The following is a 20,272-nucleotide window of genomic DNA, read 5'->3' as shown; positions in this document are numbered from 1 at the left end:
AAGTAGTTAGCAAAAAGTTTTTTTTTTTTCTTTTCCACAGGTCGAGATCCACCTTCGGTTCAAATTCAGTGAACTGACATTACAGCCAGAAAAGAGGTATATGTGCAACAGCAGCACAAGTCAGACTTTCAGTTTTAATTAATTTGACCTCTGTAAAAAAATTCAAAAAAGATTTATTCAGAATGTATATTTGTTTTCCTCTTAAGTTTATCAAATGTGAATGTCGAAAATGAACCCGTTACATAAGATTATGATGTATTTAGTTTTATTATTGCGTGCAGTGTTTTGCCATTTACTGCAAGAAATTCATTACAGGATCAAAGAATAGCTGAGTCAAACTCCACAGGGTTTAGTGTCAGTCATACTTTTATGAGACTGATGGGCTGCGGTTTTCTTTATGAAGTGCTAACATTGTGTTTATTTCCCCCCGCAGAGTCAAAATTAAAAAAAAAGTTGTACTTGCGGACCAATCGTCACTGATCCTGGATGTCAAGTGCAGTACAGAGTGACTGATGCGCATTCTGAAGCAGTTCTAGAATCGATACCTTTTGATTGGTCTTTGTAGAGACTGATGCTCTCTTCCTGTGTTTGAAGGCCTCCGCTGTGGATGAGGACAGGATGCTGGTGTCATGGAGGACACCCTGTCCTCGGTGGCAGCTTGCCTCTTAGCATCCCGCCACAAGCCATGGATCAAGGCCTGTTCGGGGACCTCAGTGTCCACGTCGTTACCCTCCTGAGCCCGTGTGTGGAGCAGTACCCCAATCTGCCGACACGGCTCACTCGCATACAAGTATCCTTTCACGGTTTTACTGCAACTCTTGTCCTCGATGTTTACAGACCGAATATCTGCGGTGGAGCCGAGGTCAGGAAATGGTTGATCGTTGTCCCTCAGAGTGCATACAAGAGATCCCGTTGCGTCTTCAACCTCATCTTCTGTTTTTCATGTCGGGTTACACTTGAACCAGAACTCGTTTTTTTAAGACGCGTAATCCGACTCCGCCGGTATTCAGATGTTTATAGCTGTGCTCAGCAGCGTCTCTAAGGTGGAAAGAAACAGTCGACCGAGAGCAGAAAGTCCTTCATGAATATTGTTAATATTTTACACATGAAAAGTGCCACAAATACTTGTGTTACAAACAAACAAAAAAAAAACGTGGGAAACTGAAGAATCGGAGCATGATGTGAGCGTAAATGTCCAATTGTCCGCTTTGTGCCGGTCCAGCATCCAAAATAGAGCTGGTGAGAGGGGGGTTTCCAACGCTATCCCATCATGCAACAAGCTTATAAAACTGCAGGGACAGATCTCGAAAACAAGAGTTCAGAGAGTTCTCTTCACACTGAATTCTAGTCTGGACCTCAGGCCAAGTAAATTCACTCTTACAGGCAAACGTACAACAAACTCCTGGCAGCACTCGGAGAACACATTTGAATTCGGTGCTTCACACCGTGATGAGGTGATTTTTTCATCCGAGTGTTACGAGGCTGCCTTGACACGTCCTGTCCAGTTGTTGGTATTCAGCCCCAGTAATGTTCCGGTCTCAAGCCCCTCTGGCTTTTTCCAAACCCTCCCTGCCGCTCTGGACTGTCAGGAACTGGGCCTGGGCAGAGTTTACTGCTCCTCCTTGAAAGGTAAACACACACACACACACACACACACTTCAATACAAAAGCTGTTTGAACAATAATAAGTGATTCGAATCGCTAACGGAGGTCCAAAGTCCAGGACAGTTAATCCTGAATCAAAAAACACGGTGGAATATACAAATCTTGAATGCATTATCTCTTGGTTGTTTTGTTGTTGTTTTGAACTGCAGATAAATAATATGTACTGCCGGTGAGCATTTGTGAGAGAATGAGTATATTTCCCTCCAGCTGCTGTTGAAAACTTTAATGGCTCACATAAGGTCGTAATTGGAAGCAGAGAAATGGAACAAGGGCAGCGGGAGTAAAAAAAAAAACGACACAATAACAAAAGCCTTAAAGAGAGCACATATGGAGCGAACAGACCACAGCTTTTTTTTTTCTTCTTTTTTTTTGCTGTCACTGCTGTAAATCATCGTGTAAATTACGTTCATGGGAATTTAATCTCCATCTCCATGTGCACGGCAGAGATTCAGCGGGGTGAAATAATTGACAGACTGACACAAAGGGGAACGGGGTCAGTGCTGCAGCTCATGTAAACAGGCTGCGTTGCATGCAGAATGCAATAACACAATAATGCAATTATCCTATAGGTGAAAGGAAAGAAAATGAGTATTTATGCAGGAGGTTAGCTTGTTGGGGGTATTTAAATTCAGATTTTATTATTTTTGTCTCAAATAATAACCCTTGGCTTCACTCACTATGTACATATTTGTATAAAAGTCAGTGATGCGTTCCGAAATGTTCAAAAAGTAAAGTATCTTGTCTCAGTTGTGTAGATGTTTGTTGTTTATTTGTGAGAGTGAATTAAAAGTTTAATAATCTTCATCCTCTTCATCGTTGCGTCCACTCCATATATATTCTAATAACATCCCCAGGACCGGGAATAGATAATTACATTCCTTCAGAGACTAATTTCACAGATAAGAATAAATTCCATTGAGCTCATTTGTTAAGCAAAAAAATATTTTTTTGTGGATAAGTCTTCCTGTAATCTTAGGTTATGTTTTTTTTTAAGGTGTCAGTGTTTATTACAATACAGAACCCTTAAAATCTTATTTGGGCGAGCTGATCTGACGTCAAACGTCAATCTTCAAACTATTAGCAGTCGGTAAACTCGACGTTTGCAGGTGCAATAGGAAATAACGGTGTTGTGCAGGCAAAACATGCACTCCGAACTTCTCTGGCGCATCCACCCATCTTTTAAAGTGCTTGATCCAGTTCAAGGTCCCGGGGGAACCGGAGCTGAGTGCAGAGGCAAGTCTTTCATAACGCCTGGGGGTTTTTTTTTTTTTTTTTTTTTTCCTAGTGTGGAAAAAATGAATCATAACCATCAACAAACCCACACGTCTACTTTGATCAGGAACAACTATATAAGAAGCGCCACATTGCATCCTTTATCAATCTCGGTCTGCCGGAGAGATTTACTGCCACAAATACTTTTGACTCAGTCTGACATGGAAAACGAAAAACTCACACGTGGTATCATGGTACTTTGACACACAAAAGACTGGAAACCACAGTGCGTAAAACCAAATGATATAGCAAGTATTCACCCCACCCCAAGGTGTGTCTTCCATTACCACAGCCTCAAGAACGTGTCGTGGTTGCTTGCAAACCGTCAACTTGTCAGACTCTTTACTCTTAAAACTGGACATTATCTCAAAGAATAACATTTTCTTTTCTGCTTATCGTTTTTCACTCTGCGACGAATGTGTGGACATTCCCTGCAGAGCTGCCGCACGGCGGTGCCACGGTGTACACAGTGGAGGCAGAGACCCGGGACGATCCCGAGCCTACGTCAAGTCTTTCCTCGATGCCGCAGAGTCTCCTGCTTTTCCTCTTCTTGCAGCACAGCGACCCGTTCACCTCCCAGCTCACCGACGCCGTGGGTGAGCATGGACCCACACTAAACACTGACCACGGCCTCTATTCCCCATTTCTTCTGCTGCAGCCAAGCCCTGTTGGCACTACAGCTGCCAAACTGGGATGTCTGGGCTCTTCTTGCAGCTTCAGAGGTGTTGATCGAGCGCCACCTGGAGGATATCCTGAGCAACAACAGAAAGGCCGTGGCGGCGGCTCTGCAAACTGAGATCAGGAAATCACTGGAAGCAGAAAAAAACAAGAAGATGGTAGGTGACACATCAGAAGAGACATTTTTGCCACTTTACCAAAACAGTACAGTTTACCATATACCCATGGTTAACGCTGGCTCACAAACTCGACACGATTTACTTATATGGAGATAAAGATATATACCACATCTGTCACCTCAGACTGGAAGCTACAGGCTCCTGTGCTAATGGAAAATACACAGCCCTACTACATTTACATTGCACTAGTAGTACCATTAGCTGTTCAAAAGAAATCCAACCTGAAACCATATACACAATATATACCCAGACAATAGTTGGGAATTTTTTTTTAAACCCCATTAATGTGCATTTGTGTTTTAACATGTAAGAACCAGAAGAAGCTGCTTTCGGCCGCCGATGTGATTGTGAGTTCGACCATCAGTATTATCAGCTGCAGCTCCAACCTGGACTTCAGAACAACCTGTCTGAACCACATGAAGGTAGGAGAAACAAACCAATTGTTGGCGGCGTCTGCAGTCGGTGTGTGTTTCAGGGTATCGGCAGTCAAGCAAAGCCAGAGGAGCTTGTTGAAGCTGTGTGTGTTCATCAGGTGTGTGACACTCGTGACTTGTCTTCCTCCCTGCGGGAGTCGCTGTGGAAGGTGACCTCATGGAGATTTGTTCCCAGGAGCGGATGCTACACTGCACAGGTGAGCGGGATGTTTGCGTTCCAGCAACAACCGACTGCTCTTGCAGCAACTCGCGACGGCTGCACACTATAAATACTGAACCGTGAACTCTTATGATGTCTTTATGTCGACAGATGGACAAACATCCTGAGAGGGAAGAGCAAACCAGAAACGAGATGTGAGAGTCTGCCTGTTGGAGGAAAAGGTTGCGGGTGCAGTTCATGCTGAGATAAATACATTTATTTATAATGAGCAAGGATGGTATTAACTATTTAAAAGCTAATGTTAATTTAAAGTGTGTAGCCTTCCTAAAATGTTTTTGGGACAAACGGTTTAGAATTTTGTTGGAACATTTTGCACAACAGGTCATAGTTCTTGTTTGAACTATGAAGTTCTTGTTTGGTTATTTGTATACTTCTTCATATTTGTGTTTCACTAAATAAAGCAGTACAGAGATACAGTACTGTAAACATGGGTGGATTGTGATGTGTGTTGCTTACTGGCACTGTGAGCCAGCGCTAAAGGCAGAAAAAGCAGGTGGGAAATGAGTTGAGCTTCAATAACTACACTGGTTAAATAAAACAACAAAAGTGCATTTTCATCACATCAAAAGACACTTTCAATGTTGGTTTAACAACCTTATGTTACCTTTCATACAACGTTTATGTGTAGAAGGGTATTAAGATTCTTAAAAAAAAAAAAAAAAAGCTTTAACATGTTAGAATATCATGAATATCTGTAGTTTTCACATTTCTTTATAGAATTAGGGTTTTGTAGTATTTTGTAATATTATTGAAGCCAAAACAAGGAATTCAGTTTGAGTTTAAGTGGGTTTTTTTCTTTCAGTTAAGGCCAATATATTTTTCCCTTTAGTGCAGAGTTGTGTAGAATAACAAAACTCACGACATCCAAACAGTAATTTAATATATAATTACCATATTTGGATTTTGCTAATCTTTCTTAACTGTGTTTAAGACAAGAACTAAGAACTACTAATGATGGGTTATAATCTCCAACAGCAGTGAAGAAATGTATGAAATTAGTTGGAAATTTTCCACATTGTACCCCACAAGAGCGAAGGCTTTTAATTTGTCAGTCCAATTCTAAATCCAGACCATATATTGTATTGGAAATTTTTCAAAGTAGGGAATGAGGTGCTTTATTTGTGTTCAACCTCACATGGCTGTCGAGGTCAATGAGGAGACAGTTTGGCTAAATAAAGCAAACAGTTGATTCTGTAGAATTTGATCTTAAGTACGGACTGTCAGACTGTAACTCAATTCTAAATGAGGGGATTTTTCATAATTAATGAGCATGGAGTGGAGAAATGTCTGATATCCAGCAGATGGCAGCATTACGTCTCGTCTGCCTCATCCGAAGAAGAAACTTGTTCCACGCGTGACGTCACTTCCGTCCGCCAACAGTGACAGCAAGATTTTTCGCGGTAAAATGAAACGAGCGTCTGTTTGTCGGTCAGAGATTCTCCAGTTTCTTACATCCCGCAGCTGAGCCGTAGAGTGCTGCTGTGTCTGGGCTTGTCAATATTACATGATGTCGGTGCGTTTGTTGTGAAGTGAGAGCGAAGCTAAACGTTAGCTGCTAAAGTATCTCAGCAAAGTCTGCAGCTCCCAGTGTAAAGACGAAAACAATGGCTGCAGTGACCTCGGAGAGCCTCAAGTCAGAGCTCGACTTGTTCGGCATCGCCTGTACGGAGGACTCGGTCCTCGACAAGAGTGAGTATCCAGCTCAGGCTGTATGGATATCTGAAGTGTGTATTTAATGTTCTGCTGTCAGACCGCAAGTTAGTTTCCACCTGCTTAAGGTATTAAATACACGCTCCCTTCATCGGGGAGTAAAATACATCTTCCAGGGACAAAAGTCTTTTTAACGTTGTTTTTTCCTTAATATTCGACTACTTAGTTATTTCCAAAGGGAACTGTGATGAAGTGAAATGCTTGTTTTGGTTAGACAAGTAGTCCACAACCAAGTGTTTATTGTTATGTTGTGTAAAATGAAAAAAAAAAAAAAAGTCTAAATTTTTAAACTGAAGAAGCTTGAACTGTTTAGACTTTTTTTTTTTAATGACAGCCCATGATTTATTGTTGCTCATTTCACTACTTCCCCCTTTCATTGCATGCATTTTTGTTACATGAAAGTTGAATTACATTACTATTTCCAACCATTTATTTGCAGCACCACAGTTATGTTGTCTCAGTGTAATGAGCTCTCGCATGCTTCCCTTCCTATTTCCACCCTGTCTCAGTGGTGGAGCAGTGCATTTGCAACAGAATGCAGGCTGATGAGATGCTGCTGGAGTGGGTGGCCTACAGCAACACAAAAGGACTGAAACTCACCATGGAAAACCTTGAGCAGTTTGAGCACGAGGTAATCACTGATGTACTCGCAATGCCTTTCAAACATCCTTGATTTCACGCTGGGTCTTTCATTGCAAGTGTGTCATTGACGGTCATTCATTTCTTGGCAGGTTTTAAACAAAAGGAGCAAATCCAAACAAAGCTTCAGAAAAGAAGAGAATCACAGAATCATGGATGTCCACACTTTTAAAGACATGTATCTTTTATTATAAGTAATAATTCTTCTTTGAATTTCTGTGATTACAGTTCTGCCAGGGCTTTTAATCACCTTAACTAAGTTTCCCTCCCAGAATCAAAGCTGAGGAAGAAGAGGAAAATCTGTTTGACTCCTACTCAACTCCTGCAAAGGTAAGCCGAGTGGAACTTTTGTTTTTATGCAAAAGCTGTTGTACTTACAAGTACTATCAATATCTTGCTGATTAACTGTGCTCTCGTCGTATTTTATAAATTTTTTTTGTCACACAGGGCTCTCAGAAACGAGCACTAACCACCCCAGAGCATCCTCAGTCTAAGAGGAGCGCAGCTCTGTTGACCAGCCCCGGCCTGCTGCTGTCTCCAGCCAGCTTCTCCCCCAGGTACTAAACTGCACCGCTGGCAGTCCGTTAAACCATCTGTTTCATTGAGAGCGATGCGGATCCTATATTATATAACTATTTGTGCTGGCGTCTTTGCAGTCTCGCCTTCATGATGCAGTGATGCGCTCTTTTTCTTCTGCCTCTGCAAGTGCGACCCCGTCACAGAAGTACAGCCAGCGGGGGGGCAGAGGAGAGGTGGTGGTTACGTTTGGAGCCGTGCAGGGCCCCCGTTGGATGGGCAGGAAGAACGCGAGCGCAGACGTTCGTCTGGAGCTCTTGGAGGCTCCCGAAGACTCCCTCCGCAGCAGCTACAAATACATGTTCCAGAGGCTGCGAGATATTCGGAATGGTAGGAACAGTCTGCATACGTGTGGATGAAGCCTGTAGTACGAGAGACAGAATGAAGTGGTTAATTGATCGGTACACATTGAGTGCTTCTGCTCGTACTGTTCGTTTCCAGTGTTGACGGAAAAGATCGAGGAGCTCGGAGAAAACCTCCGGTCTCACTTCAGCATCGAGGAGTTCTCCCCAGTCTCCCTCCCTGCTCAGGTACACACACCTTCCATCTGTCCACACGAGCGAAAGAACAAAGAGAGTGAAGACGAACGTTCAGTGAAAGTTGCGATCAGTATTTGTATGTTTTCTCGGGATGATCTACTACTTGGCAGTTTACGTTGTGTCTCCTCTCCATCTCCCCCAGGACAGTATCACGGTTATGGGTCAGGTTTGCTGCGACAGCAATGGGAAACTGAACGCTCAGTCCGTCCTGCTGGAGGCGGGACCAGAACAAGGCGGCCAGCAGGTACCGGTGGACCTGTCCGAGCTCAGAGAGTACTCGCTCTTCCCCGGTCAGGTGAGCTGAAACTGTAAACTGTCTGCCTGCCATTTCTGCTCATTGTTTAGTCATCGTAGGAGTGGTTTAACGTGTACGTGTGGTGGTTTCTCCTTTGCCTGCGCACTGAGGTTAGTATGCAGCAGGTTATATGCCCACCAAGAGTAACAGAGCATGCCAAGGACCCGGGCTGGAGGTTAACCCGGCGTCTGACCGAGAGCTCTGACAAGCAGCAGTTACCTTCAGCATAGGCCAAGTGTTTCTGGATTGTACTTTTCTATCCTCCCGCCATCTGTGTGCAGAAGAGTCATCATCATATCGTTTGTCTTCAGGTGGTGGTGATGGAGGGGATGAACACAACGGGGAGAAAACTGGTGGCCTCCAAACTTCACGAGGTCCAATAAAGATGTTAACCGTGTCTGAAATCAGATTATTTTGCCGCTTTGGGCTTTTAAAAACAAACCTGATTGTTCTCATTTTAGGGGGTTCCTCTTCCTTTTTACACTCCCGACGTGAAAATGGAGGCGGGTGACGGTAAGGAGCCGTGCTGGTTGCACTCACAACTTTTCAACAAGTTTTCAACACGACAGTCCTTGTTGAGTTTGCAGAAAGTTCTCTTTCAAACTTTATATAGGGTTTTAAAGGTTGTATAATATTTCTGTCCTGATCAGGTGTGACTTCACTTTATTCTTCTTGTCATTCAGAGCCATTAAACGTTCTGGTGGCTTGTGGGCCGTACGCTCCCTCCGACAGCCTGACCTTTGACCCCCTGCTGGACCTCATCGGTGTCATCGTCCGGGATCGGCCCGATGTCTGTCTGCTGGTACCGCGACTCTCCCATCGGCTTTTGAAATCCGGAGCGACGCTTATATTTGTGCTGTCGTGTGACTCCAGATTGTTTCCCCCTCGTTCTCTCTGCAGCTCGGCCCATTTGTGGATTCCAAACACGAACAAGTTGAAGTAGGTAAAACAAAAACATGGCGGTACAAACTGAATCTCCTCGTGAAAGAGTCTGAACCTTCTCTGAACCTTTTCCTGAAACAGAAAGCAAAGGTGACGGAGACATTCGAGGCCATTTTCTCAAGATGCATCGAAAGCATTGTGGATGGCACCCGGAGGTTAGTCGCAGTATTAAAGGAACCGGAAATGATTAAAGGAGCTCCTTCAAAAGCCATGTTCCATTGATTATAAGTACACCGCAGCGCTCAAGTAAAATTCATGTTTCCTTTCCGCAGCGTCGGCTGTCACCTTGTCTTTGCGCCGTCCCAGAGAGACATCCATCACCACTTCATCTACCCACAGCCTCCGTTCACCCTCCCCAACCTCGCCAAGGACCAGGCGCAGGTCAGACACGCGCCTGACCGTCACCGCAGGGTGCCGAGGCGGCGTTTGAGTTCGCGATTTGGCAGGTCCACATTTCTCTTCTGTTGAATGTTTTCCTTTGTGCTTCTGAAGCGCGTCACGCTGGTCCCCGACCCCTGCACCCTGCTCATCGACGGCGTGACCTTCGGCCTGACGTCCACCGACATCCTGTTCCACATGGGAGCCGAGGAGATCAGCTGGTGAGGAAGCCGGCAGTGACTCCATACGAGACAAACGAGGTGTTCAAAGGCGTATCAACAAGGTTCAGGTGTCAGCGGGAGGTCGGCAGGACAGTAATACAATGTGAACAAGACAAACTGAGACAATAGAAAGCAGAGATTGATGACAGGTAAGATGTGTTGGCGCACACAAGGACGGGCATTAACACAGGAAATATGAGTAAAGTTGATACGAGGACACAGACTAAATGTCTGTTTAATCTAAACCTAGCGCACTCAGTGATAATGTACCTTTTTTTTTTTTTTTTTTTTAAACCGATTTGCAGGTTGTCAGTCAGATTTTCAAGTACTTAGAATTCAGCTCCATCTGACTTCATTTTCATGAGTTTTTCCTTGGAAAGAAAAACATAGTTTGGATGGGAACACTGCCACCTAGTGTCTTCAGAGTATTAGCAGCTTGTTGCCTTTGCAAAAAAATTCAAATAATTGGTGGATGAAGGAGACAAGGAACTACAGATATAAACTTCACAGTTGGACTTGTACAAATTTCTTCCTGGCTCTACTAAAATTAGATGTTTAAAAAGTCTCGATGCAGTAATGCCTGTATTTTCTTTTGGGAGTTTTTTCCTGTGGAGCTCAACAGAATCTTTTTGAAAGCAAAGTTAGTTTAATTATCTCCATATTCTGCTTTGTGATTGATAAGATCTCGTCCCGTAAAAATACATATAACCAGTTCATATGATCAAACCCAAATCAGGTTATCTTCCTTTAAAATCTGGAAACAGTTGATCACTAAATGTTTTCTATCCTTATTGCATTAAGGACAAGCCTGAGGAAAGAAGACTTCAGAATCGTATATTTCATAATATTGGCGCTATTAGAAATTATTTTATTTGGTTCTTGTGATCAGAATATTTTTTTCTTTGTATGGTGCGATTGACTATTTCCGTGCATTTATTTTTCTGCTGACCAATCTTTCCAGGTACCTACGATACATAGATTTTTACTTTTCTTTATTAATTCAAATGATGTACTTTCTTCAAATTTCAGTAGTTGATTTCTGTAATTGGGTGTGTCTTGTGTTGCAGCGGCACCGGATCAGACCGGTTCTCTCGCATCCTGAAGCACATGTTGACCCAGAGAAGGTACAAAATATGAAGAGTCAAACTCTCGTTTTTTTTCCTCCTCTTGTTTCAAGTCTCAAAGCAGTGGTGATCCTCTTTCTTCTCTCTCTCCTCCCCAGCTACTACCCGCTCTACCCCCCCGTGGAGGACGTGAACATGGACTACGAGAAGTTTCAGAGTTTCGGTCAGATGCCGCTGACCCCCGACGTTCTCATCGTGCCCTCCGAGCTGCGCTACTTTGTGAAGGTGCACGACTCCGGTGTCCTCTTGAGGTTCAGGTTAAATACTTCTGCATAAAATGTCTTTGTTTGTTTGAATGTGTCTTTCAATTATCTCCTCAGGATGTCATCGGGTGTGTGTGTGTGAATCCCGGGCGGTTGACCAAAGGTCAGGTCGGCGGGACTTACAGCCGGCTGCTGATTCAGCACAGCGCCGCATCAGAAGACGGGACGAGAGTGAGTCCCTGCGCGGCCGCTCAGGTGGTGAAAATATAACGACAATAAAGACTCCAATGAAATCTTCACCCAAAGAATGGCAATTTAACTATAAAACATTCACTTTTGTCTTATTTTGGATTATTTTAATGCTTCAAACTTATTGAAGTGTTTTGGTCGTCGACTATTCAACAATTGAATAAATTGTAACCGTGTGTACAGTTTTTGTTCATTTTTCTACTATATTTGTTGTTCATTTGGTTTGAAGGTGAATAAAAAGACTTTCTCTGATCTCGTGTTCTATTTGTGGCCGAATAGCAATAGTGTCCTCTTGTGCGTTTGTTCTCTGGGGTTTTTAATCCATAATTCACCTATCTTTAATAAATACAAGAAATCAATGTTTTTTTTTAGGGTGGGGGGGTTATCAACAATGCACAGCAATACTATATTTCCAACAAAAACCAAAACTAACAGGTTTTGTGGTTGTATCATTTATTGTTGAGGTAGTGATTTCATTTCAGTCATAAAAGTGATCAAACTCATCTGAGTCACTTTGGTGGTCCGACTTGTATTGCTTCACGTGAAAAACCTGCGTTTTCTCACAAATCTCTGAAAAGAAAAGGGGAAAAAAAGCAGATTATGAATGAACTTCTTTACATTTAATCAAATGACTGATGGCACTTTACCTTCAGACTTTTCCTCTGATTTCTGGTTGTTTTCTCTTCAAAAGGAAGGAAAAAAAAACATTTAGAAAATAAAATGACAACTTTCTGATGATTATGGACAATAAACCGCGCTTATCTTACGCTTCATTTCCTTGCTCTTGAGGTGCGAGGAGGGTTTCAATGTCGTCGCCACTGAGTCTATTTGAGTCCCCATCCGAGGATTGTGCTTCACTTTCCTCTTCCTCTTCATGTTCTACCTCTGTAATAACACGCATCTGTTTTGGCCTGGAAAAGAGGCTCAACTGTGAGTCAGGCGGCTTCATTTTCAGCAAATGTCATTAAATCCTTGTTCATTTTGAAGAAACTGGCAGAAATAGTGAAGTTACCAAATATAATCACTCGCCCAATAAAGGTTTAAGCAGTTTTGTTGGCTTACCTTTTCTCCTGCGGTGAGATGATGCTGTCCTCTGAATCTCTGTCCTCCTCTGAGTCTCTTGTGTCGCTTCTGTGCTCCTCTTCTTCCTCACTCTCCTCCTCTTCCTCTGACTCCTGTTCTTCCTCCTCGCTACCTGCATGCACGTCTTCATCGGCCACTTCCTTCCGAGAGGAGACCGAACCAATTTCTATATTCTCAGGATCTTCATGCCCTTGGGCGTCCTTCTCATCCTCGTCTCCTGTTTCCTCTTCTTCATCATCTTCCCCCTCCAACTTTCCGTCTTCTGTCTCTTTCTGGCGGTCCTCCTGATCTTCAGTAACTTTTCCAGCCCTCTGATTATTCTTGTCTTCTTCCTCCTCATTTGAGCCGCTTTCCTCCGAGCTGCTATACCCCTGCTTTTCTACTTCCTCTGCAGCCCCATTTTCAATTTTTGAGCCGACGCTGCCTGATTCCTCTTCTTCCTCCTCCTCCTCCTCCTCCTGGGTTCCAGAGTCCTCTTCACAGCTCTGTGATTTGTCATCAGGATATTTACTACCCACTTTTTCATTTACCGAATCTTCTGTCACACCTGGTACATGCACTTCAACTTGCTGACTCTCCTCACTGGGACTTTCTGAGTCTTCTCTCATGGCTCTTGTCCCTTGTAATTCCACTTTCTCTGTTTTCTCGGGTCCGGGATCAAACCCCCCACTCCTCATCTCTGTGGAACTGCTGCTGCTGCTGCTTTTGCCTTTGTGTGATGGTGCATCAGTGTCAGAGCTCTGTGCTGCTGTGACTGGAGCAATTACAGGGGAACAAGAAGTTGTTGACGCTCTGTAAGAAGAAGGAAAAACAAGAATTATGAAGGCCAAAATTAACTGAAAAGGCAGAAGCCATCCTGCCTCTTCAGTGATTGGGCCATAAAAGTAAAGTCAGAGTTCATGTAGACCTTAGAAATGTGTAAACTGGGTGGAGTGTTGAGAGGAAAGTTGAGCCAGTCAGAGTACTCAGACAGGAAGGACAGGTTTTTTGCAGTAACAAGCCTGGATAAATGACTTACACTTGGGAGCTGTGTCTGTCCGAAGAACGCCGTGTCTTCCCTCCTCTCTTCTTCTTCTTCTTGGATTGTGCCAGACTGGAGTCTCTGCCGCTCTCGCTGCTTTCTGCATGACCACTGGACAGACGAACTAGACGCACCCAGACAGACTGCATGAAAAGGACAAACTCGCACACACTGTCTCGACATACAAAAGGGCCTGTTTCACTCTGCTCTCACCCGGTTTGATGTCTAGTTCCTGGGAAAAACGATTGTTCCTACTCCCTCCACCTCTCTCTCTCTTGGAGCTCGAAGTTGTGCTGGCCTCATCCTTTCTGATAGTCGATGAAACCCTCCTTTCAGGCGGAGGCTCCCCCATGTTGAAGTTCCCCAACAAGCATTGAGAAGCTGAGGCGATCCCTGCTCCGCCAATAATCTGGGACAAGAGGTGTTCAGCCTGTAGAAAGGTCTGGGTATCTTGTATGGGCCAGGGTTCATGATGACTTGGTACCGGCGGGGAGTTGTGATGAGCAGATGGGTGAAAATGTGGGAAAACGTTCGGAGAGAAGAGGGATGGTGGGACTTGAGAGGAACCGAAGGACTGATAGGGTGATCTGATAGGTCCAGCAAGCTGAGGCCGACTGTGGCTCAGCCAGTGTTCTCGGCTGTAGTGATGCTGCTCTTGAGGTGCTGCTGTGTTTTGGAAATCAGAGAATAAAAATAAATACTCCACGCCGCAACACTAAAGAGTAAATGTTCTTCAATTGAATTTCTTGAAGAAGGGTGTCAAGATGAACAAACCTTGCATCGAAAAAGGTTGATCTCTCAACTCTGTTACTTCATTTTTCTTTAGGTTTGGCCTCGAATGGTCTTTCATCCCCTGCTGAACACAGGGTCCTATGTTAACACTGATATCATAATTTGTCAAGTATAATCTCAATAGAAGCTGAAACAGCCACAGACACTCTGCCCAATCATCACTCACAACAAGCTGTATTCTTTGAAGAAATGTCTATATTGTACCTTTCCAAGTGCACTTGTAGTCTTCTCCTTAAACTGTTGCTGCCAGTAGGGCCCATTTTCCTGCAGGTACTTTTCATACTGAATCTGTAAGGGTCAAAAATGTGATCGTCATTCACTTTGCTACAACTAATGTTGGATAAAATTATTTCTTAGCGACAAAAATGGATGCGTGCATCTGTGTGTTTCCTGAGTCTGTGCACCCGAATCAGCTTCATGCCAGCGTTGCTGGCCATCATGTCTTTTAGTGCATCCTGGGCTTCATCAAACTGCTGCAGCAGCTTCCTGTTCTGCTGTTGGGATATGCGCTCTCTCTCTTTCAGCTCCTTCAGGCGCTGCTGCAGGTTCATCATTCTGCTGGGGGGAACACATAGAAATAAAAATTTAAAAAAAAACAAGTCCAACCTTGTTTTTGATCAAACGTTCATCATCAAAAACACAATAAATTGCATGCAGTATTTCCCCAGTACATCTGTTCAAATCTACAGTTTAAAGGTAATCTCATCATGGATCAACAGTGTTTCTAATGGTTCAAAAGTACAAACTCCCCATATGTTGCTTCATTGGGTCTTACCTGTTTTTTCCACCAAGCTCTATTTGTTTTGTCAAAGTCTCTTGCCCTCTGCTGATCAGATGCCCAGGACACAGTAAATTCTCCTTGGGAACAGCCACGACTGCCGGTTTTCAGTAGATGCAGAGATTAACAGGGATTAAACCCTGCATACTGAGGGGGAGGGACGAGAAATACAGGGCCAATCCACATAAGGTTTATGACAGTGAGTTTAACCAGAAGTGAGAGTGATTTTATCAGCATGCAGATTGAAAGAAAAGTTATGGAAATAACTTTAATTGGAACTGTATTGCCACATATTACAATTATTTCTCAAAGCTGACATCAGGAAAAAGCCAACAATCTTCAGTGAAGAAATTCAAAGATCCAAAATTAATCACATAAATATAGATCTGAATACTAACTTAGAAGTGATTTTATTTATTTGTCATGCAACTATTCAGGTTTTTTAGACATGTATCACTAAAATGTAAATCAAAGTGGGTGAAATTATTCGAAACTAGGCTGAATAACAATGTAGTGGTTTGAACGCTCACCTCAAAGAACACTCCTGGTTCGAGTCTGGGTTTTATGAATTTTTAAAAAATAAAAACCAAAACATTATTTTGAGGCTAATTGTTCCCTCTAATTTGTCCTTAAATGTGTTATCTTACTCACTCGGTTGGCCCTGTGACTGTATATGTAATTAGAAAATTGTACAGGAAATTTAGTGTGCCTAGTTAATCGTGACTCGGAGAAACAACTGCAGAAAATAATAATAAGTTAATTTTAAAAAAGAGAGCAACGTCAAAATAAAAACTGTTATTTTATGACGTCAGTGATGGAACTTTAGTATATTGTAGTATTCTGATCCGGACGTATTTTCATGCGACACCTTCCAGCGGACGTGAAGCGCTCGACAGGTAGACGCAGTGTTTACATTGAGTTACTTATGATACAATAACACAACGAGGAGATATTTAGAGGGTAATTGTCTGAATCCGTTTGATAATTCTGTCTTGTTGTTTGCTAACTGGCGGTTATTTGGTTGACGAAGGTATCCGCTGTGCGCCCGTGAAATCCCTCCGCTGTGATTGAAACCGAGCGGAGAGCCGGACGGACCCTCCAGCATGACGAGTTTGGGCAGCAGGTTGTTTTGCAGGCTGGAGAGGATGTGTTACCGCCTCCCCGTCGTCCTCAACACCTTCCTCGTCTTCTCGATCACCGGGGAGGTGAGCTACCTGGTGATGGTCGAGGCTCCCCTGGAGCCGGACCAGCAGAAGACGGCGTGGTCCGCCTGGTGGAAGGGGGTCCACCTGCTCAGCCAGTACTTCATGCTGGGGAACATCTGCTGGAACGCCCTGCTCTTCTACAGAACCAGTCCCAGCATCAAGGGGGTGTTCCTGGGCGGAGATGGCATGGGCCAGGGCTGGAGGTGAGACAGGACTTGATGTGAGCATGTTTGCATGTTCTCCCTGAGATTTCCTCCCACAACCCCTAAAACACACGTATTTATTGGTGACTCTACAATTATATGTGAGTGTCGGTGGTTTTCTGTGTGCAGCCTGTCCAGGAAGCCTCCTGCCTGTGCTTGGATCGGCTGACTACCACCCAGAGACCACGTTTGATCAATTAGTAACAGGATGACTAGATAATGCCTTTGGTGGCCAAAGTACACTTTTTACTTGAATTATCACTTAGAATGTGGGCTGTATTGTGCTTGTAAAACCGTGAAGAGTTCAGGCAGTTGTGAATCATTTTGCAATACAAGAATGATTAAAAAAATTAATAGTTTAGCATTTATCTGTGGAAGAGGTTGACTGGCGTACAAGACCCTGGATTTCAGCCTCATTTAACCTTGTTTAGGTCAAATTGGACATAAACTGTAAACCAGAAAAGCAACTAAACAACCTTTCACTACATTATCAATTGAATAGGAATTAATGTGTATAGTTAGACTTGGAAACATCTTTAATTGCAAGCTTCTTTTCCTTACTTTTGTTTGCATCCACTCATCTTTTACACCACTTTATCCTGTGCACTGGAGCCAATCCCAGGTCGAGGACATCGTCCGTGCTACAGGGATCTGATATATACTCACGTTTTTTTCTCACACAGGTACTGTTATACATGCGAGACGCACACTCCACCGCGCTGCTCCCACTGCTATGACTGCAAGGTGTGCGTGCTGCGGCGAGACCATCACTGCGTCTTCTTTGACCAGTGTGTGGGCTTTCGCAACTACCGTTACTTCGTCTGCTGCCTGCTGTTCATGTGGTCGGGTCTCCTGTACGCCACCCTGATGAACGCGGAGGTCTTCATCGTCATCTTGAAGGAAGGCGTGACACTGCACAGCGTCCTGCTGCTGCTCATACCCTGGATCATGCTCGTTTCAGGTACGGCCCAGTTCGCCATGCGCTGCTCGTCTTTCTTTCCCAACAGCTTGTCTTCCTTTGTGTTGTCAGACCGAGCTGCTCTTGTCTCACACAGTGCTACGGGGCATGGTGTGAGTTTGTGGAGTATTTATCTCCTTATCCTCAACTTGATGAATTTAGTCTAAAGTAAAACTACCATTGTATACAAACATAATGATCATTGTCCAGTTTGTAAAGTAGAGTGGAGGTATCATCAGTGTTTGGGGCTGCTTTACTGCTTCATAACACTCACCGTGACCATGATTGCCCCTGTCTGCCGTCTACAGGTCAGGTGTCGGCACGGGCCTTTGCCTTCGCCTTCATCGCCGACACGTGCGTGGTGGGCTTCCTGCTGGTGTCCGCCTTCTTCTTCTTCCATCTCTACCTGCTGTTCCAGGGTCAGACCACCAGGGAGTGGTACTCGTCCCGCCGACCCTACAGCCTGGGACTCCTGGGCAACCTGCGCCACACACTCGGCGTCCGCTGGTACGTGTGCTGGCTCTCTCCGCTCATCTCATCGCCGATCCCCGGGGATGGAATAAACTTTGTGGTCACGGGATCGCTGGAGCCCGGCCGGTAACGGCTGAGAGCCCGAACAGGCGGCGGATCTTCACTTGAGCGGTGGTGGTTAATGTTAGCGTGAGCATAAGCGGCGGCGGCAGGGAAGCTTACCTCGGTCCAGGAAGAGGTCGCTTGGGATGGGAAGAAGCTTTGACAGCACGTGGTTGTTTCACTGTTGTGACTACTGGTTGTAATCCTTTTACTGCACTGAGACAAAAAAAACAAAAAACTGGGGGTGTTCTTTTACCGATGCATTGATCTCAACCTGAGGATAATCTCAAAACTCACTGAGGGTTGTGGATCAAATAGTAATGAAGGGTTAGTTTGAATAGTGATCTAAAGTACGTATTGATCAATGCTGAAACAAGAATGTATTTTTTGTCGTTGTTAAATCGACATGCACTACACGAGTCCTGAAGCCATGGGACACACTGGGAGTGGTGAAGATGATTTCCTACGCCCCCCCCCCCCCAAAAAAAAAAAAACACCTAAGCTGCCTGATTCTGTAGTACAAGTACACTTCTTGCACTGTTTGAGTTGAAACCACAGGACTTTCAAACACAAATCGCTGGCCTCGTATTTACTGCTGTGCATTAGCTGCTCTCATTTTGCTCTTCACGATGTCCACTCCGAAACTCCAGCTGAGATGTTCCCAGTGAGATCTCAACAAGTACATGCAACATACCACAAGTGACACGTGAGGTGTTAAAGTTTACAGACTCGCAAGAAGTCATTTTGGTAAATTCGGTGTTGAAAACCACTTTTTTTTTCTTTCAATACAGAGATCGAAAGTATCGATACATAAAGTACTAGTCTTCAATATGACGTTTTTAAAACCTTGCAATTAATTCTAGTCTGGTATGTTTTATTGTATCGAGAGTACCACAGCTATGGAAACAAATACATTTACGACCAGATTTTCAACCTGAGCGTGCATACATGAAATACAGTGTGTGTGACGAACATCGGTAAACCTTTTCTAAATTAAAAACCTTTCTTACAAATTGAAAAGAGCATCTCTTCTGTAATTTGTGGCAAAGCTTTACATGTTGGCTATATGCAGGTCCATGAGTTTGTTAAATAAAGGTGGAAAAAAATCATTTTTGGTTACCTAATTATTTTTCATTGCCGTTTGTTGTAAGAATTATTCAGTATTGGGTTTTTTTCAATACTGATTTTGAAGTTTAAGATTCTGGTTGTGACAATCTGACGATTCACTTTACACATGATTTAGGTAGTAAGCAATGCTTATGTGTCATTGTGTAGTGCATTCTAATGGAATGTGATCAATACTGTTTATCGACATACTTAACCATTTTTCTACAAAAAAAAAAAAATATATATATATATATATATATACATCCTATATCGTTGAAAAATTGTGACCAGAATGGATTGACCAAATGAATTTATCATGCGACAGGAAAATATTAAAGTTGGGCTTTTATGTACGTTTTTGTTTTCTCCAAATGTTCACCTGTTTTTTTCTATATGTCACCTTGTCCTATGCTTTTAATTTAGAGTGTGCTTCTCATTTCGGGATGACCTCATCATCTACAGCGTTGGATGACAACTTGGCTTGAGTCATTACAATTGAGATTTTCCTCTTCATGTCACTTTGTGCTTTTACCACTTTAATTTTCTTTGCCTTAAAGAAGTGAAAATGAACAGCCCTTTGGCTGATTTGTGCTTTTTCTTTTGTTAATATTTTTAAATTGTTTACATTCAGGAGTGTTTTCCTGAGCATAAATGCCTGCCTGATTTTCTTTCTGTTGGTTTTCTGTGTCTGATGTTACTATTTGAAAAAGTTTGACGGGACCTATTGAATACTGTTTTATTATTGTGCATTCTGTAACGATGTGGTGTAAGCTTCAGTGTAATAAATGTATTTGGTTTTCAGAAGAGCTTTCTGAATCTTAAGTGATTTTACACACAACACTCAAAACAATACAAGTTTTAAAAAAAAATCACAAATATCTTTGGGCCTTTTTAATTAAAAAAAAAATAAAAGTTTTTATATAAAAACTAGACATCCGAAACTGAATTCACTCAAACCATTTTTGTAATTGATAAACAAATGATGCTTCCTGGAGCGATCAGACGATTTCCTACTTTCCCAGTGGGAAATTCCGAGTTTACCAGTTTGCAGTGTTCCTATGTATTTATGTCACTTAGTAGATATTGATGTGGGACTAGTTTAAATTTGGATACTTGTCTTAACTTTAAAACTGAAAGATGTATGTATTTATTTGTGACTTTATTTATGCATAAAGTCAACGATTACTGTCGTACAGTCCAGTTGTTGCCATGGCAACGGTCCTCCTGT

The 20,272-nt window shown here is 43.2% G+C and overlaps 3 protein-coding genes across 3 annotated transcripts; all 3 read left to right on the top strand.

Annotated features, from left to right (window-relative positions):
* The first annotated feature begins 477 nt into the window (after positions 1 to 477).
* On the top strand, positions 478 to 4,728 carry top6bl (TOP6B like initiator of meiotic double strand breaks). Its single transcript, XM_080502496.1, has 8 exons — positions 478 to 505; positions 595 to 790; positions 1,506 to 1,629; positions 3,375 to 3,533; positions 3,652 to 3,773; positions 4,106 to 4,216; positions 4,327 to 4,425; positions 4,539 to 4,728. The coding sequence occupies exons 2-8, from the start codon at positions 608 to 610 to the stop codon at positions 4,584 to 4,586; spliced, it is 846 nt and encodes a 281-aa protein (XP_080358622.1). The 5' UTR covers positions 478 to 505; positions 595 to 607; the 3' UTR covers positions 4,587 to 4,728.
* A 1,129-nt stretch (positions 4,729 to 5,857) lies between these two features.
* pola2 (polymerase (DNA directed), alpha 2) lies at positions 5,858 to 11,494 on the top strand. Its single transcript, XM_080502762.1, has 18 exons — positions 5,858 to 6,137; positions 6,668 to 6,789; positions 6,890 to 6,975; positions 7,070 to 7,127; positions 7,245 to 7,354; positions 7,504 to 7,703; positions 7,815 to 7,903; positions 8,055 to 8,207; positions 8,519 to 8,581; positions 8,669 to 8,720; positions 8,891 to 9,009; positions 9,108 to 9,146; positions 9,231 to 9,304; positions 9,422 to 9,530; positions 9,642 to 9,748; positions 10,816 to 10,872; positions 10,971 to 11,097; positions 11,193 to 11,494. Exons 1-18 carry the CDS (start codon positions 6,053 to 6,055, stop codon positions 11,343 to 11,345), a joined length of 1,803 nt encoding a protein of 600 aa, XP_080358888.1. The 5' UTR covers positions 5,858 to 6,052; the 3' UTR covers positions 11,346 to 11,494.
* Positions 11,495 to 15,872: 4,378 nt separating this feature from the next.
* On the top strand, positions 15,873 to 19,797 carry zdhhc24 (zDHHC palmitoyltransferase 24). The gene is made up of 4 exons (XM_080502247.1): positions 15,873 to 15,894; positions 16,029 to 16,406; positions 17,090 to 17,367; positions 17,673 to 19,797. The coding sequence occupies exons 2-4, from the start codon at positions 16,102 to 16,104 to the stop codon at positions 17,963 to 17,965; spliced, it is 876 nt and encodes a 291-aa protein (XP_080358373.1). The 5' UTR covers positions 15,873 to 15,894; positions 16,029 to 16,101; the 3' UTR covers positions 17,966 to 19,797.
* Positions 19,798 to 20,272: the final 475 nt, after the last annotated feature.

The sequence above is a fragment of the Blennius ocellaris genome, assembly GCF_963422515.1.
Source record: "Blennius ocellaris genome assembly, chromosome: 9".
Taxonomy (NCBI): Eukaryota; Metazoa; Chordata; class Actinopteri; order Blenniiformes; family Blenniidae; genus Blennius; species Blennius ocellaris.
Note: the sequence above shows the minus strand (reverse complement) of the source record. Positions and strands in the feature narration are given on the sequence as shown.